General features: G+C 40.1%; 1 protein-coding gene across 3 annotated transcripts in view; it reads left to right on the top strand.

Annotated features, from left to right (window-relative positions):
- Window positions 1-19,896, top strand: part of B3GLCT (beta 3-glucosyltransferase) — a 523,490-nt gene that overhangs the window by 354,836 nt on the left and 148,758 nt on the right. For all 3 annotated transcript variants that reach the window (XM_089690888.1, XM_089690889.1, XM_089690890.1), the window contains one exon: window positions 1,058-1,189. In XM_089690888.1, coding sequence (XP_089547014.1) covers window positions 1,058-1,189 — 132 coding nt within the window. The remainder of the gene's footprint in view (window positions 1-1,057; window positions 1,190-19,896) is intronic.

Genomic DNA, 19,896 nt, shown 5'->3' with positions numbered 1-19,896 from the left:
TGAGCCCCCTCTCAATCCAGTGATGTGCATGAGAGCCAGTGAGCAAATAAAGAAAGTGGGGGGGGGGTGGGGCTGAGCCATGGCTATACGTGTCTTATGGGCACATAGAGCCGGGCTTGAGAGCAAGTACACACCACTACCCCCATAGCAAGCTGTTGCTAGTTACATTGCACGGAGACGATAAGAATAACATGTTTGTTATTTTTCTAAAAAAAAAAAACAAAAAAAAAACTGCCTAACCTTTAATACCACTTTGATTATACAAATACTCTGTAGAGATATACTGGTATGAGGCTACAGAAGAGAAGTACCTATTCACTGTCAAACACTATGAAGTCTTAAGGCAAAAGTTATATTTTCAGGGTATTTTTAGGCACAATTAACATTTCAAGTTGTCCCCTGTAACATAGCAATTACTGCATGCCCAAGCACAGGAAATTTGAAAATGATCACTTGTAGTGGGGATGCGCCTGCGCTGCTTAGCTGCTTGTTTAGTCTAGGGGAGAGGAACAGCAATTTGATGTTCCTGATCCTTTGTTCCCCTAGCAGATTGCTCTTTCCCATGTTCCAGCCGTAAACTGTCCCTTAGTGTCATCACATCCAATGCAGGGCTATGGACACTGCATTGATCTTGATGAGATCAGTACCTTGGACTGTTTGAGCATAGGGGAAAATACACTGCAAGGAAAGTTCTAACAGTACAGAGGATCAAGTAAGGTCTACTTTAACAAGTCCCCTGTACCTAAATGAACAATCAACTGCCTACACTGCAAGGGATGATTTTTACATTTCCCTGAGTTGGACTTTAAGTATATCTCCAACTACAGTCATATAAATAGTGAGGCATCAAGATGTAGAAAAGAAATGCTAGAATAAAGACATTTTATTTTTTTTAGCAATTAAGTTGTGTTCTTTGGGTTGAAATCCTTTTTTGACTGGCATTTACCTTTTACATCAATTTATACTTTTCACATGGAAAATGTAATTAACTGTCTCACAAACTAGCATTTTACGATGGAGATGTTTCAGTTCAAATATTGTGTCACATCTTTCATAGATTGCCTTGTACATATGGCAGAAACTTGATGGCCAGGAACTTACGACTGTTCCAGAGTTTTGCACAAAAAATCCTACTTCACCCAAAGCAACGGGATGTGCCACTTCATTTATCAATACTCTGCCTCTCTGTGTAAGTACAACTTTGTTTTTATTGATCTTATTTTATAAAGCTACTGGAAAATGAAACCATCTGTGTTACCCTTGACGACAGATCCATTTTTTTTGTAACCTACACTTGTAAAATGGCAGTTCATATTGCACTCACAATTTAAAGACTTCCATTTTTCTCAGTTTTCTAGCATGTTTTCATAATTTTTTCCATGTATTTTTTTTTTATTTAAAAATTTCATTATTAATTTTCAGATTAACAAGTTATACAAACAAACTCTTTAAAATAGATGAACACAGTATCAAAACATTAACATTAATCATTATATCTTTTCCCCCCTCCCAACCCCCCCCCCCCCCCCTATACTGATATACCACCCACCTCCCCCCATCCGTCCCTTCACAGCCTCTACTCTGCATTTTTCTATTCTTTCTAGAGATCCTAATCCAAAGAATAGAGCCATATTAATTCTATGTTAATCACCCATAAACTCTAGGATTAAATTTGACTTTTTAAATTCCTCCCATTTGTTCCATTTTGTATGAAAACTCTCCATCTTATCTTCATTCATATGGTAAAGTTCCTCCAATCTATATATTTGATCCACCCTGTCTACCCAATCCTTTATTTTTGGTGCCTCTTGTTCCTTCCAAAATTTGGGTATCAATCCCTTCACTGCATTCAGATATTACAATAAACCATATTTTTTATATTTTTTTAACTGAAAGCTTAGTACCATGAAAAAGGCAAATCTCTGGATCTTTTGTGATATTAAGCTCAGTAATTTTCTGAATCGGGCATACTATTTTCCCCCAATACTCTTGAATTTTAGGACACTCCCACCATATATGATACATTGTGCCTCTACCTCCACATCTACGCCAACATAAATGTGAATTGTCTCCATGTAATCTGTGTGCAACACTCGGTGTGATATACCATCTTGCCAAACATTTATAAATAATTTCTACCTCTTGCATATTTACATTTTCATGAATTAGACTACATATTCCTCTGCTTTTCCTCATCAATTATTACTCCTAAATCCCTTTCCCATTGCTCTATAAATTATGGTCTTATATCTGTGTTTATTTCAGTTAGAATCTTCTATATTTTAGAAATCCCATGTTTCCCATCTCCCCATGTATCTAATAAGTACTCAGAAGGGTTCAAATCCTCTCTTGTTCTCAATGGCTTCCCAATAAAAAGTTTCAATTGAAAATAACACCACTCATCCATTCTCATAAAAACCTCACACTTTTTTTTCAATTGCTTAAGTGAACCCATTTCCTCACCCACCATTATATCCCTTAATTGTACATCTTCCTTCTTTATCCACTTCCTCGTGATACCTTCTTTACCCGGAGGAAAAAAACTCTGTGGGCCCTAAAGGCATTAACAATGAATTAAATTCCCACTCCATTTGTTTGTGTAAAACATCCCAAACTCTTAAAACATTCAGTGTGAACAAACTTGTGCTATCTGCTAATCCTCGGTATTGTGGAGGTAACCATACAATTCTACTTAAATTAGTATAACTTAGTGTATTTTCTATTTTAACTCAGCTTTTCCCTTGTGTGTTATTCTCGCCAATATTACCGAATTATAATATCTTTTCAAGTCTGGTACTCCTAGTCTGCTTTTCTCTTTATTTCTACTTGAGTTTCATGTCTTATTCTAGGTTTTTTATTCCTCCAGGCAAATCTTGTTAACATTTTTTTAATTATTCTAAAGTATATGTCCGGTAGTTTGATTGGTATCATTTGAAATTTATATAGAATTTTTGGAACAATTACCATTTTTATCAAATTTATACGACCTGTCCATGACAGAGTTACCCTACCTAATTCCTTAATTCATCCTTAATCTCATTTAACAATGGGATATAATTTAATTTATATAAGTTCTTGGAGGATATAGTTAATTTTATACCTAGATATTTTCATTCTTTTTCTCTCCAAACAAAGGGAAATTCCTCCTGTAACATATTTTTCTCTCTATTTGGTAGATTTATATTTAAAATCTCTGTTTTAGTTGGATTAAGTTTTAAATTTGACATCTCCCCATATTCTTTCAATGATTTCATTAAATTTGGCAATGTTATCCTTGGGTTTCCTACATAGAACAGCATATCATCTGCATAAGCTGACACCTTATGCTCTGTATCTCCTATCCAAATTCCTTATATATCTATATTATTTCTTATTGTAGCCAAAAGAGATTCCAGTGATAAACATAACAGTGGAGACGGAGGGCATCCCTGTCTTTTTCCATTTTGCATCCCGAAATACTCTGATAATTCCCCATTAACCATGATTGTTGTGGAGGGTTGACTATATAATTTCCTTATTCATTCTCTCATTCTGGGTCCCATCCCCAATACTTCAAATGTATCCAACATATATCCCCAGTCTACTCTATCAAATGCCTTTTCAGCATCAATCAAGAGTACCACCTCAGAGGTTTTCTCTTTCCTACGGTTTGTATGAGGAAAAAAAGATCTAAATCCGTTATCTCTACCCTCTCTCCCTGGGACAAAGCCGACTTGGTCTGTGTCTCCATTCCGGCATTAGATATTTCAACCTATTTGCCAGAACTTTTGCATATAGTTTTTTTTCCCATGTATTGTAGGAATGTGTCCATGTTTTTTTGAACATGGCCAGATCTCATCTGTGATTGAAGAACAGCAACCCAAGAAGACAAATTAGTTGATGTTTCAAAGTGTCTTTATTTATCCTTGAGATGATATTAAAGCGGTAGTAAACTGGCAAAAAAAAAAATTGGGTCTTCTGCAGGTCTAAGCCATAATGTGCTAGTATGCACTGCATATTAGCACATTATGACTCACCTGCATACGGAGCCCTCCAGCGCAGTGTTCCCCTGGCGCCTTCATCTTCACGAAGTGTTCCCTTTTGGTTCGTGGTCTGAATGGCCATCACTTCCACACATGCATGTGGGAGCCCTGGCTGCGACACGACGCTTTGCATTCAACAACTGTGTGCTCTGAATACAGAGCGTCACTGCCCATGCACGGCTGATGTCATTGGCTATTGCTGATGTGAATATCTCCTAAACGGTGCATGTTTCAAAGGTATTCATTGTACCTACAGGTAAGCCTGACTATACGATTATCTGTAGATACAAGTTAATATAGGGTCTTTTACCATTATTTAATGGATTAACGTTTTGCCGCCCAGCCAATGGCCGTTTGGCAGCCGGCAAAATCCCTTGGCGTTCCGGGTGGACGCCATACGGCATCCTCCCGGGCATGCACAGTTTGCGCACCTGCAGAGCCACGCAGCTGCGCAATCTGTCACCGGCCGTGTGCCTCGGACACGGCCAATGACAGATCTGAGTACCGGACCCGTTGCCAATACCATGTGACCTGCTGTGACCAATCACAGCAGGTCACATGACAGTTGTATACAATGGATGGCTTCATTCATGCCATCTATTGTATACTAGTGAGCCTAGCTGTGAATGGTCACAGTGATCACATGCACAAGCTGGGCCAATCACAGCCCAGCTGTGTCATGTGATTAGCCATGGCCAAATCACAGCTAAGCACAAAAAAAAAAACCCTGAATGAATCGATGTCATTCAGGTAAATGCTTGCAAAGTAATTCTTTGCTATAAGCAAATTGTGTAAAAAAAAAAATACTGATCACTTCCCCAAAGTAGTACAATGTTACTATGGTAACATTGTACTACTTTGGTCATAGTGAAATATGAAAACAAAATCTTTAAAAAAAGGAAAAAAAATGTAATAAGTTAAAAATATAAAAAAAAATTTAAAAATATGATTTTTTTTTTCCTACTGTCACCAGTCAGTGTCCCTGATCACCACCATGCCAGTTATATGATGACGCTGTACTGCACTGATGACCGTATGTAAAAAAAAAATAGTGAAAATAATTTTTTTTAATTTCTCATTTTCCGAAAAATTATGACAAAAAAATTACAACTTCAAAAAACCCGCCATGCCTCTTATGAAGTACGTCGGACTGTCTACTTTGCAAAAAGGGGTCATTTGGAGGATATCTGTACTGTTATGACATTCTTGGACCTCAAGAAAGATTGGCTGTCAGTACTTCAGGATTGATCAATATTCAGATGTATACCATAGTTTGTGAACTCTCTAACTTTCCTACAAACTAAAAAATACATCATAATTTGGGTTATTTTCACCAAAGACATGTAGCAGAATACATCTTGGCCTAAATTTATGAAGAACAATTATTTATTTGCAAACTTTTACAACAGAAACAAAGAAAAACATGTTTTTTTTTTTTCAAAATTTTCGATCTTTTTTTGTTAATTTAGCAAAAAATAAAAACCCCAGTGTTGATTAAATACCACCAAAAGAAAGCTCTAGTTGTGTGAAGAAAATTATAAAATTTTAGTTTGGGTACAGTGTTGTATGATCCACGCAATTGTCATTCAAAGTGTGAGAGCACTGAAACCTGAAAAATGGTTTCGGCAGGAAGGGGGTAAAAGTGCCCTGTATGGAAGAGGTTAAGTTTCATTTATCAGCATGTAATGTGTTTCCTAAAATATGTTTGATTAAGACTTGTAGTGACCTGGTTTGAATGTCTTGTATGAACTCACTATGTTTGCGTGAGTTTACTTCAGGAGCTTTGTTTTCTATGCAAATCCTAAAAACATAGAAAACCAAATATAAGTTGTCGTTAGTCTATATAAGTTGTTATAAATGGGGAAATAAATCAGACGGTTTATTAGCTTGTACATTTAAACGAAAGCAATCCACTTCTTTTACATCAACATTAAAATTCAGAGGGGCACACTGGTGTACACTTCTAAAGGGATTCTAAAGGTTAATTTTTTTTTTTTTTGTAAAATAACAAACATGACCATACTCACCTACTGTGTGCAGTGGTTTTGCACAGAGCAACATGGGTCCTCCCCTTCTAGGGTCCCTCTCAGGCTCTCCTGGCTTCTCCTGTCTGTTGGGTGCCCCAATAGCAAGCTGCTCCATGTCCATTTATACACAGAGCCACAGCTTGGCCCCACCCCCTCTCTCTCCTCATTGGCTGACTGGCTGTGATTTACAGGAGCAGGAACCAGTGGCTCCCGCTTGCTGTCTCAGCCAATGAGAAGGCAGAGACATGGAACAGCCTAAGCTGTTATTCACATCTCTGGATCGCGTTGAAGCTCCAGTAAGTATTGAGGGGGCTGATGGAGCGTAGAAAGCATGAAGGTAAAAAAACCTTCAGCCTTTATAACCACTTTAAGGATGTAGCAGAAGTTTATAGGGACTTTTCAAAAATTATTCAATGTCACGAAAAATTCTAATAAAAATATAATAAATAACTTGCTTAATTGTGGATTAATATAGTCTTATTTATTGAAACAAAGAATCCATTAGCCATTTATTTGAACAAGATATCACTGAGGTGGGACTCTCCTGTGCCTTCTCTGTGATTGCAAAACGCAAGTGTCCAGGACCAGATTTGGTTGTCAATTCTTTTTATAAGGAATTTTAAGATGCTCTTTTTCCTTACTTATTTATGAATGTGAATTGTTTCTATGATTGGAATACTCCTTGACTTTGAAGTACTTGGCACATATATCTTTCTTATTCACAAACAAGGCTTGTGCCTTTACCGTCAAGATTTCACTTTTAAATGTAGATATAAAATTACCAAGGCTTTATGATTATACAGATATATATTTTTTTCCCAGTTAATAAACACAGGCCAGACTTGTTTTATCCTGGGAAGGAAGGCCAGAGTTAATGCAAGGAGGGTTCTTTTGATTATACAGTATGTGGATAAGGCCCCTGAGCCCAGTTTGGTTTTGGCTATATACAAAGAGAAAGGATTTTATTGGGTGGACTGGGGATTCCTTATGACAGCTTTGTCCTGTTATGATCTTGTACCAAGAATGCTCAGTATGATTAGTGAACTTTATTGTCAGTCATCAACAGAAGTTAGGATTAATAGCATACCTTTTGTCTCCTTTTACTTTGTAAAAAGGCACAAGACAGAGATGCCCCATTTCTCTGGTATTATTTATTTCATTGGAACCATTCCTGAACATGGTTACACTCAATTCTGATATACATGGCACATTTAACAACCTTCAGGAGTATAAGCTGGCAGCTTTTGCTGATGAAATTTTTTTTTTTTAATCGAACAGGCAACTATATCTATTGTCAAAAGAGCTGGATTCCTGTAGTGAACTTTTAGATTTCCGAATGAACATGGCTAAATCTGAAATATTGAGCTTCAACCTCTCCACCTATACCATATTTACCCTTTCAGTGGCAGCAAGATACATTTAGTATCTGTGTATATATTCAAAATGAATTATAGTCCATTTCTGAATGAGGTAGGCTGGAATGTACTATCCTGGAGGGCAGTTTCTGCTCCTGGGTGGGAAGAATAAACAATTTAAAAATGAATGTGCTTCCTAGAGTCCTTTTTCTTAATTAGATGTTACCCATAAAAATCCCCTTTCTTTCTTTTTAAAAAAATTAAAAAATTTCTAGAAATGTATCTGGAACTTTTAATTCCTAGAATTTCTCATTCAATTTCAATTAATCGATGCCTGACTTTAGACTATATTATATTGCTATACTATTGATGAGACTTAAAGACTGGACATTTGCAGATAAAATAAAAAAAAATAGGTTGCTCTGAAAATGCCTTAAGTGGAGTACAGCTTTCAAAACAATTTTGGACAGCTCCTTTCAGAGAGTTGTCACCTACTGCTTTGCACCTATTTTTTTGCTGTTGTGTAAATAGGACCTTCTCCATAAGTATTTTAAATAGACATATAATTCTCTGTTAATGCCCATTACTAGGCACAGAATGTTCTTTCCAGATTTCAATGATAGCCGCACTGTGGCTACATCATTTCTTTAATGGCCCCTTTTTAATATCTTTGGCAGACCTAAAGAAAAAAATCAGGTTTCTCTCCTGGTTGCTCATGGAGGTATCGTCAGGTAATATCATTTTTACACTCTCTTCTGCAGCCTGTCAGGGACATTGCTGACTCAAACCCAACAGAGGTGTTTTCCTTAGAATTTGATTATACTTTCTTTCAGATACATGGAGCTACCTTGAACTTAGAAACCCCTGCTTACTCAGCTTTTTTGGGTAGATGTAAAAATAAATTTGGCACTATGCTATATGAAGCACATAAATGTAAGATTTTAAAGTTATGCCCTGCCTTTTTCTATTAGTGCGAAATTTGAGGACTTGAACTGTAAACTGACTGCACAATGATATTTATCTTTGTGTCTGACTTCCATACCTCCAGCTTATTGATCAAAGTGCTGGAAAGGTTGATGCAGAAGTGACCGTCGCACATACTGTACATGGTGGCCATGTCCCATTACTTAAAGGATAAGTTCACCTTTTGGACAGAAATAATAAATGCACATTTTTTTGCATATAAAAAAAATGTGCATTTATTATTTGTGTCCAGAGCAGCCTGTAAAGCATTGCACTAGCGATCAGTAGATTGCTGATGCCATGCAGGTCTCCTGCAGACCTGTCAGAATATCTCAAAAGCAAACGGCGAGCGCTATAGAGACGGGAGCAGCTAGCACAAGAGATGGTGACAAAAATCTCAATAAACAAAATATATAAAATGTGCAGCGCATGAAAACATATAAAGTGCATAATGAAACAATCCAGTGACAAAAAATATATAAATTAACCACTTGCTCTCCTGAGGATTTACACACACCCCCAGGCCATTTTTTGCATTACGGCACTACGATACTTTAACTGACAATTGCGTGGTCATGCAACGCAGTACCGAAATGAAATGTACATCCTTTTTCCCACAAATTGAGCTTTCTTTTGGTGGTATTTGATCACCTGTACGGTGTTTATTTTTTGCGCTATCAAAAAAAAAAAACGAACATTTTGAGAAAAAAAACTATGTTTTTGACTTTTTCTATTAAACATGTCCAGTAAAAAAATTTAAAATTCAAATTTCATCATAAATTTAGGCCAAAATGTATTCTGCTACATGTCTTTACTTAAAAAAATTCCAATACATGTAAATTAATTGGTTTATGTGAAAGTTATAGTGTTTACAAATGGCGGTATAGATACTGGAGTGGTTTTTTTTTTTTGTTTTTTTTTTACTGCTAATGGTGGCGATCAGAGACTTATAGCAGGACTGCAGCGGACATTCTGATATTTGGGGAAACTGACTTAGTGTCACTGACATACCCAGTGCCACCAATACAGTGATCAGTGCTAAAAAAAAAAAAGCATTGACACTGTACTAATGGCACTGGGCAGGAAGGGGCGATCAAAGGGTTAACTGTATGCAGGGAGTGTTTTACTAGGGGCCGTGTCAGTGTGCTTTACACTAAGCATACTGCTTTGGATAGCTGTTCTGTGCACAGCCATCCAAAGCAGTGTGGCCGAGCTGACAGGAAGGAGAACTGTTAGTACACAAAACAGTCCTCCTCCCTGTCGGAGATGCTCGGTAATCACAGGGTGCCGGCGGGTAATCACCGTCTGGGACACGGTGATTGACAGCCATGGCTCACGTGCGCCCCCTACCCAGAAGTGCAAAATCACGTGTGTGTGTTTATATACGTGATTTTGTGCACCCGTGTCGGCCAGATTTCTACTATAGGGCGGTCAGGAAGTGGTTAAATATGAATGAATCTCAGTGTAACCAACAAAATGGTTAACAGTAGTCCTTCCAATGTAATTCTATGTTGGTGGTGTGATATAATTATCACGGCAAATAGTGTTCAGTCCCACACAGTGCTCTGAAATCCAATGTGCGATCAACCACCACTGTGCACTCACCAGAGAGCTACTTGTTTAGTAGCATGTCTGTCATGGGGTCTATACCATCCACTCTCCAGCGGCTCTACTAGTACAGTTCAGTCCTAAAGAAAGATATTGATCCAGCTGCACTGGATAAGATATATATAGAATATTTATTTAAGTAATGTTTTGTGTTGTTGCCAATTGAGGAAATGTCAGTAACTCCCATGTAGCAGGTAAGAGGTTAATTGTATTAACACTGGCATCTTTTGAGTATATTTAACTGAGCTGGTTATTCTGTAACTAGCTCCAAATGCTTCAAAAAATAAATAGCTCAGCAACTGAGCTAAAAATCATTGGAACCTGGTTAACAGACCTTTAACTGTCTGCGGGTCACCATTTTCCAGCAGCACAAATGTTAGTGGAGCGGTTTTGTAACTGCTACACAATCATATCAATAACATGACCCAAATCTTGTAAAGTATTTTTTCCAGTGTGGTGGCTTCTGTCACCCTGTCTTCTCTGTGCACCCCCCAGACACAGCATAGGTAATGTGAGTCCTGCATAAATGTATTAGTGTTTTGGTGCTATAAACAAAAATTGCTGAGCAAGTGCACAAAAAAAAGTTTTCTGTTAAAGTCTGCTTTGTTTCTGGCTTCTGTTCTTCAGTTCCAGCCATCCTGATCAGTAAATCTAAGCTCAATCCCTAAAATGTAATACAAACGTTTACACAATGGCATTTCAGATGTTTTCAATATTTTTAAAATCTGCAACGCTTATATTTCTCCTTAGTAATGAAGGTCAAAACATTGGCATGTATTAGTATCACTGTGCAAATCTTTGCAACTACTTAAAAGAGAAGTATGGACTTTAAAAAAAAAACAAAAGATTTCTACTAACCTAGGTGGATGAAGCACTGATTCGATGCTTTATCTGTTCCTCATTGGCTCTACAGTGAGAACTAAGCCATCTACGACCACTGATCGCTCAGTTCTCCTTGCTGCTCTTAGCAGTGCCTTGACTGTCAGTCTCTGACTTTCTGCTCCTCCAGTACTCACTGCATCATTGAGAGGCTGAGCCAGGGGCCAATCCAGGCAATCTGGATGGATCCTGACCATATGGTCGGGATCTGTCCTGAGCCTGGACTTACTGAGTGTTGTCAACCGACAGAGGGTTTTAGCCCACTGTCTGGTTAAAACCGGTCACAGAAGAGCAGAACGAACTGCACTCCTGTGATCTACTGGAGAAGTATAGCCAAAATAGCTTTGGCTATACTTCTCCTTTAATGTATCCAGGTGATTTACAGTATACCTTGTTTTTTTCTTTTCAGGATAAATCAGACATTTACTTGGTGGTAAATCTTAATGGGATATTTCCTGATTCTGTTTTATTATAATAAAACTGTAAATATAGTAAAAAAAAAAATGTAGCTGTATATATCTTAACTTTGCTAGGACCCACCACCAAAGAACAACCCTAAATAAATGTTTCCACTCAAGATGTTAACAGAGATACTGCATATCTGTGCAATATTATTTGTATGTACTGTACCTGTAGTAGGGTCCAGAAACAATAATGCATTTTGTTTTTCATGGATCACATAAACACAATTACTGTGATCATGTGATCTTAAGCTGGTCATCCTGGCTCCCAATATTGCTGAAGGCACATGATTGAGTGTGCTTCCAGCTCAAATACAGGTACAGGTCCTTGTTTATAAATTAGGGAACAGTGGTATTCCATTGGTGCTCCATGCTGTCACTCTGTCACATGAGTCCCTGGCTGTGACTGCAAGTGTCTGTGTTATCGCACATTGCACAGTCATTGTCTACCATTGTCTTCATCAGTAAACAAGTCCATGTCAATGATATGCAGCCAACACAGCAGTAGCTGAATATAGACAGGAAGTAGCAGAAAAGACCCCACATAAGATCAGCAGCACTAAGATGCAAAAAAGAAAAAAAATACCTCCACCATTCCCCTTCTCCACCAACTTTCCATTCAGTATAGCTTGACCCAGTGGCTCGTCCTCATAGCCAACACATGAAAATAATATATTGTTAAGCATAAAAACTTCTAATTTCAGAGTTTTAACTCACAATGTACAGGGCTTTATTAACTTATCAAAAGAGCCAAAGACTGTCAACAACACTCTGGGCATTAACATCCAATAGTTGTAGGAAACTTTTTTCTCTCTTTCCTTGGCTCTTACATAGTTTAATACTAAATATCCTACCTATTTTCTTATTTAAAAGAATGTCCTTCACAACCCAATGTGTCATTAAGAATAAAGAAGCGTCATATATTTTAATAGTAAAACTAATGAGCATGCAATCACATTAATATATTTTTGTGCTCCTAATACAGGACATATATTTAGATGCAATTTCCTAAGTTGGACGAATTTCAGAAATCTAGTTGAAGATTTCAAAAAGGTTGAAATTAAAGCTGCTAAAATAAATAAAACCATCTAAAGTATCTTTTCAGGACACTACTATAAAAAAAAATTATGTGGAAGTGTCAACTCCTCTCATCTGTAGTTTTTCTAATATTAGAAATGGCTAAACTCTACCTTTCCAGGAAACCATGGCCTTCATTTATGTTGTTATAAAGACAGAAAAGGACTTGGGTGATTGTGCAAATGATTTCCCTATTTCTCTAATAAATGCAGATCCAACAATTTGTTAGACATTCATTTCTTTTGAATTTTGTTGTTGCTATTCTGTCTCTGTGTTACACTACGCTTATCATTTGATTTTTAGACTGATCATTTCTTTGTGAGTGGGAAAACATTCAAATTCAGCAGGGGATCAAATACTTATTTCCTTCACTCTATATATATATATTTCAGGTATTTCTATAGCGCCGTCCATTTACGCAGCACTTTACATATATATTGTACATTCACATCAGTCCCTAACTCTCAAGGGACATACAATCTAAGGTCCCTAACTCACATTCATACATACACATACTAGGGCCAATTTAGACAGGAGCCAATTAACCTACCAGCATGTCTTTGGAGTGTGGGAGGAAACCGGAGTACCCAGAGGAAACCCACGCAGGCACAGGGAGAACATGCAAACTCCAGGCAGGAGGTGCCGTGGCTGAGATTCGAACCATTACATACAAAGCAAGATAGTTCAAGCTGTGATTTGTCATAACTGTGATAATTATGGCTTACAGCTCATGAAAACCCCAAATCCACAATATCAGAAAATTAGAATATTGTGAAAAGGTGCAATATTCTAGGCTCAAAGTGTCCCACTCTAATCAGCTAATTAAGCCATAACACCTGCAAAAAGGGTTCCTGAGCCTTTAAATGGTCTCTCAGACTGGTTGAGTAGGAATCACAATCATGGGAAAGACTGCTGACCTGACAGTTGTGCAGAAAACCATCACTGACACCCTCCATAAGGAGGGAAAGCCTCAAAAGGTAATTTCAAAAGAAGTTGGATGTTCCCAAAGTGCTGTATCAAAGCACATTAACAGAAAGTTGTGTGGAAGAAAAAGGTGCACAAGCAGCAGGGATGACCGCAGCCTGGAGAGGATTGTCAGGAAAAGGCCATTCAAAAGTGTTGGGGACTTTCACAAGGAGTGGACTGAGGCTGGAGTCAGTGCATCAAGAGCCACCACACACAGACGGATCCTGGACATGGGCTTCAAATGTCGTATTCCTCTTGTCTATCCGCTCCTGTACAACATACGTCAGAAGCGTCTTACCTGGGCTAAAGAAAAACAAACCTGGTCTGTTGCTCAGTGGTCCAAAGTCCTCTTTTCTGATGAGAGCAACCTTTGCATCTCATTTGGAAACCAAGGACCCAGAGTATGGAGGAAGAATGGAGAGGCACACACTGCAAGATGCTTGAAGTCCAGTGTGAAGTTTCCACAGTCTGTGTTGATTTGGGGAGCCATGTCATCTGCTGGTGTTGGTCCACTGTGCTTCATTAAGTCAAGGGTCAACGCAGCCGTCTACCAGGAGATTTTGGAGGACTTCATGCTTCCTTCTGCAGACGAGCTTTATGGGGATGCTGACTTCATTTTCCAGCAGGACTTGGCACCTGCCCACACTGCCAAACGCACCAAAACCTGGTTCAATGACTGTGGGATTACTGTGCTTGATTGGCCAGCAAACTCGCCTGACCTGAACCCAATAGAGAATCTATGGGGCATTGCCAAGAGAAAGATGAGAGACATGAGACCGAACAATGCAAAAGAGTTGAAGGCCGCTATTGAAGCATCCTGGTCTTCCATAACACCTCAGCAGCAGTGCCACAGGCACTTCTATGCCTCGCCGCATTGAGGCAGTAATTGCTGCAAAAGGAGACCAAACCTAGTACTGAGTACATATGCATGCTTATACTTTTCAGAGGTCCGAAAAGTATAAGCATGCATATGTTTTATTGATTGCATGTAATATTCTAATTTTCTGAGATTGTGGATTTGGGATTTTCATGAGCTGTAAGCCATAATCATCACAATTATGACAAATCATGGCTTGAACTATCATGCTTTGCATTTAATGAGTCTATCTCATATATTAGTTTCACCTTTTAAGTTGCATTACTGAATTAAATGAACTTTTGCACAATATTCTAATTTTTCGAGTTTCACCTGTGTGTGTATATATATGTATGTGTGTGTATATATATATATATATATATATATTATATATTACAGGTACTGCTTTTATGCATTTGCATTTGTTTTACACAGCTGGTGGAAATTTTTACAGTTTTACTGTTAGAATGTCTTCTTTAGATATTTGAGTTTGATTCGGAATAAAAACGATGTACCATTCTGTTGCAGTGCTGTGAGGTAACAGGTTTTATTCCATCTAATCAATAGACTATAGTCATGGGCCATGTGTTGCTGGGCCATGCAGTCTCAAGGCGTACTCACCAATGAATTTAAAGTCAGGAACAAAATAGTTTTATCGATCATTATGTTTAACTACCTGCCGACCGCAGATAGCCGAATGACGGCTGCACTGCGGCCGGCCAGTTCTGGGTGGACGTCATATGACGTCCTCCCAGAACGCGCTCTCGGCGCGCACCCGGCGATCTCCGTGATCGCTGTGTCCTACGGACACAGCTGATCACGTGATGTGGTAAAAGGCCAATCACGGCGGCCTTTTATCACGTGATCAGCGGTGTCCAATGACACGCTGATCAGAGGAAAATGCAAGTGCCGGTTCTCGGCTGCACTTTCCTCACGCTGTCAGATCGTGTGGAAAGTACTGCCGAGAATCGGCAGTTGTCAGAGTGGGGATCGGCACCGATCATCAGGGCACTGATGATCAGTGCCCTGATGATCGGTGCCCAGCAGTGCCACCCGCAAGCTCCGCCCACCTGTGCCCAGCAGTGCGCCCACTAGCTCCGCCCACCTGTGCCCAGCAGATCACCCACCTGTGCCCAGCAGTGCACCCACCTGTGCCACTCTGCAGTGTCACACACCTGTGCCCAGAAGTGCCACCCACCTGTGCCCACCCACCTGTGCCCACCCACCAGTGCTGCCAGTCAGTGCCACCAGTCAGTGCCCAGGGGTTGTGCCAGTCAGTGCCGCCAGTCAGTGCCCAGCAGTGATGCCAGTCAGTGCCGTCTATCAGTACCCATCATCAGTGTCACCTATCAGTGCCGCCTATCAGTGCTGCATATTAGTGCCGCCTATCCATGACACCTCATTAGTGCTGTCTATCAGAGCCGCCTATCCGTGCCACCTCATTAGTACTGCCTATCAGTGCCCTTTAGTGCTGCCTATCAGTGCCCATCAGTGCCGCCTATCAGTGCCCATCAGTGCTGCCTCATCAACGCACATCAGTCAAGGAGAAAAATTACCCGTTTGAAAATTTTTATAATAGAAACAAAGAAACTTTTTTTTTTTCAAATTTTTTGCACTTTTTGTATTTATAGCGCAAAAAGTAAAGCGCCCAGTGGCGATTAAATACCACCAAAAGAAAGCTCTATTTGTGAGAAAAAAATTATCAAAATTTCATATGGGTACAATGTTGCATGACCGCGCAATTGTCAATCAAAGTGCGGCAGTGCTGAAAGCTGAAAATTGGCCTGGTAAGGAAGGGGGTATAAGTGCCTGGTAGGCAAGTGGTTAAATGATGTGTGTGTTTTCATTCTGTCTTGTCTAAACTGCCATCTGTGTTTACCAATAAATAAACGTAACCTGCAAATTTAATTCATGGCAGCCAAAGTGGTAATTATCTGCTCACTGTACTGCCACTGATTTGCAAGTATTACACAAGGCTGTTTATGTATTTGTGTGTGCTATTCTGTCTTTGCCCCATTTTCTTTTAAAGTGACACTAAAGCTTTTTTTTTTTTGTCTTTACTTACCTGCTCTGTACAGTGATTTTGCACAGAGCAGCCCAAATCCTCTTCCTATTGGGCCCCCTCTGGTACTCCTGACTCCTCCTTCTCCAGCAGTGCCCCCAGGGAAAGCTGCTCGCCCTGGGGGCACCTCTGCATGCTCATCCCCAAACTGCTGCTCTATGCATCCATAAGACACATAGAGTCGCGCCCCCCCCCTCTTCATTGGCTCACTGGCTGTGATTGACAGCAGCTGTAGCCAGCGAGCTACCGTTGCTGTCTTGGCCAATGAGGAGGAGGAGTCCCCAGACAGCAGAGGCTGTTGAGAACACCCCTGGATCGGAGGCGGCTCCGATTAAGGTTTGGTGGGGGTTGGGGTGCCGCTGCACATAGGTTATTACCTTCATGAATACAATGCATGAAGGTAAAAAACCTTGATCCTTTACAACCACTTTGTTTATTATAACCACTACCATTAACCACTATAAAAAAACTATAAAGGCTTACATTTTTTTCTAAAAATAACAAACATGGTATACTTACATGCTGTGTGCAGTGGTTTTGAAAAGAGCATCCTGGATCCTCCTCTTCTTGGGTCCCCCGCAGGCTGTCCTAGTCCCTCCCTCCTGTCAGGTGCTCTCACAGCAAGCAGCTTGCTATGGGGGCTCCTGCTGCTCCTTGTGTCCATTTACACATGGAGCCACACCTTGGCCACACACCCCTCTCATTGGCTCGCTTGCTGCGATTGCCAGCAGCAGGAGCCAATGGCTCATGCTGCTGTTTCAGCCAATGAGGAGAACGAGTCCTGGGATTGCCGAGACTCCAGTGCACATCGCTGGATCGAGAAGGGGCTTAAGTGAGTATTAGAGCGGACTGGGGGGCTTCTGCACAGAGACTGTTTTCTACCTTCATGCATAGAATGCATAAAGGTAAAGAATATTGAGCCTTTACAACCACTTTAAATGTGTTTGTGTAAGTGTAGTAACAAGTGCATCTGCAACTTTTAAAATGTACCTTTTATACCTTTTAAGTTTTGGATGGAGTAGAGAGGGATTATAACACGTCAGGTTTTTAGTGCTGTCTATGTCCCTGTTAGGGAGATTCACCCTCTCTATTTGTTCCGGTGACTGTTCCCACCAAAAGTTAATGTAAAAAAAATTCCCAAATTTTGAGTGGACACCAGAACAGAAATAGAGGGGACACTAGTTCTAGTGACCCTACTGACAACCATGTGTTTCACTTTCTTTTGGAGCGATTTTCTTTTTACTTATTTTTTATTGAAAAAAGCAAAACAAACATACAACCAGTATACATAGAATTTATGTACAAAATGCAGATGACCATTGTACAAAGTAAAATAAGTGCAAAAGCATAAAATGCTCTATTTGCTGGTAGAGCTACCACATTTGAATCAGGTAGTGAAATTCAACAAAATCACATTAGTCCTAAGACATTATAACCAATGGGGACAGTTAGGAAAGGCCATGGACATATTAGCAAGTAAAGCTACAGTAAGTCACAAATCTGATTGGTAATGTACTGTGGGTTGAGAGATATAATCGCTTGCTTGTGGTCATCTGTAGATAAGTGAAAATAAGGAGAAATATGGAAAAAAAGGGCCCCCTAGTCTGACAGAGGGAGCTTACAATAAGCAATCAAGAAAGAAAAAAAGAGACAAAAGAGGAGGGGGTACATGGAAGGAAAGGGATGACGACAGAGGTAGGCTTGAAGTATCCGTGGGGCATGGACATTGGTGGACGGTTCCCAGGAGTTATCCTCAGGTCCATAACCCTTCCATTTGATGAGGAACTGGGTCTGTCCGCCCCTCTTCCTACAGTTCAAGATAGCCTCCACTTCCTATTCTTCATTTCCATCCACCAACAGTGGAGCAGGTGCCTCAGAATTCCGTTTGGGGAACCCACTTGGGAAGTTTGGTTTCAGTAAAGAACAATGAAATACTGGGTGGATCTTTAGGTTAGCTGGTAGTTCCAATTCAAATGCTACAGGGTTAACCCTTCTCTAGACAGAAAATGGTCCCAGGTATCTCGGACCCAGCTTTTTTGATGGACAATTTAATTTCAGATTAGCCATGGACAGCCAGACTTTATCCCCTTGTTTTAGTTTCAAGTTGCCCCTTCTTTTTCTATCAAAAAATTTTTTGTTACTCTCTTGGGCCTCAGAAATCATTTTTTGTAATATTTTGCCATTCCTCCTGAGGAACTCCATCCTTTCTTCTACTGCCGGGATAGCGGCCTCCACTGGTATTTCTGGAAGAAAGGAGGGGTGGTATCCATAATTAGAGTAAAAGGGGGATTGTTTGGTGGTGGAATGTATGGAGTTATTATATGCAAACTCCGCTAAAGGAAGGAGTGATGCCCAGTCATCCTGTGAGTACGAGGAGAAGCATCGGAGGTATTGCTCCAGCGTTTGATTTGTCCTCTCCGTTTGTCCATTTGTTTGAGGATGATAAGCAGAGGAGAAGCGAAACTCGATCTCTAATACCTCACACAGAGCCTTCCAAAATTTAGACGTAAATTGTACCCCTCGATCAGACACAATATTTAAGGGAACACCATGTAGCCTTACAATTTCCTTGATGAAAGCGGAAGCCGTTTCTGTAGCGGAAGGAGTCCCTTTCAAGGGAATGAAGTGGGCCATCTTGGACAAGCGGTCAACTACTACTAAAATAGTGGTGAATTCCTCAGATGGCGGGAGTTCCACAATAAAATCCATGGACATCATGCTCCAAAATTTTTCTGGTACAGGCAGGGATTCCAGCAGGCCCCAAGTCTTGGCTCTATCCAACTTATTCCTCAGACAGACTGTGCACGATTTTACATAGTCTTGGCAATCCTTTGCTGCGTTAGGCCACCAAAAAGAGCGAGAGACTAAATCAGATGTTTTGCGAATCCCAAAGTGACCTGCTAAGGGATGGTTGTGACATCTCTGGAGAATATGTGCTCGAAGTCCTTTGGGCACAAAGATCTGTCCCTTGTGGAAGTACAGGCCATCCTTAAATTGTAGATGCATATTTACAGGAGGTGGGATATTGTCCATGGCTTCTTTTATCTGAGTTACAAGATCCGTTTGCAGAAGTAGAAAGTTCTTGGCTGGCAAGATCGTATCGGGTTCTGACTGAACAACTGGGTCAGGAAACATGCGGAAGAGTGCATCAGGTTTACCATTCTTTGATCCTGGACGGTAGGTCAGATGGAAGATGAAGCGAGAAAATTAGTGCCCACCTAGCTTGTCATGGCCTGAGTCGTTTTGCAGTTCTCAGGTACTCTAGATTCTTGTGGTCAGTAAAGATGAGAATAGGATGGGCTGCTCCCTCTAGTAAATAGCGCCATTCTTCTAATGCTGCTTTGATGGCTAGTAATTCCCTGTCTCCCACATCATAATTTCTCCCAGAGATGTTAAATTTCCGGGAGAAGAAAGCGACAGGATGCAGAAAGGGATTTGGGCCCCTGCCTTTGTGACAAGATGGCTCCTACCGCGTTTTCTGAAGCATCAACTTCAAGGATGAAGGCTAGGGCAGGGTCAGGGTGTTTCAGGATGGGTGCAGTTGTGAACATGATCTTTAGCTGCTCATAGGCTGTTTGGGCCTCAGGAGTCCATTTGAAGGGCACATGTTGCCTGGTGAG

This window comes from Staurois parvus, unplaced genomic scaffold (genome assembly GCF_062004578.1).
Source record: "Staurois parvus isolate SC_StPar_1 unplaced genomic scaffold, SC_StPar_1.0 ptg000544l, whole genome shotgun sequence".
NCBI lineage: Eukaryota > Metazoa > Chordata > Amphibia > Anura > Ranidae > Staurois > Staurois parvus.
The sequence above is the reverse complement of the archived record's forward strand: the minus strand, read 5'-3'. Positions and strand labels throughout refer to the sequence as shown.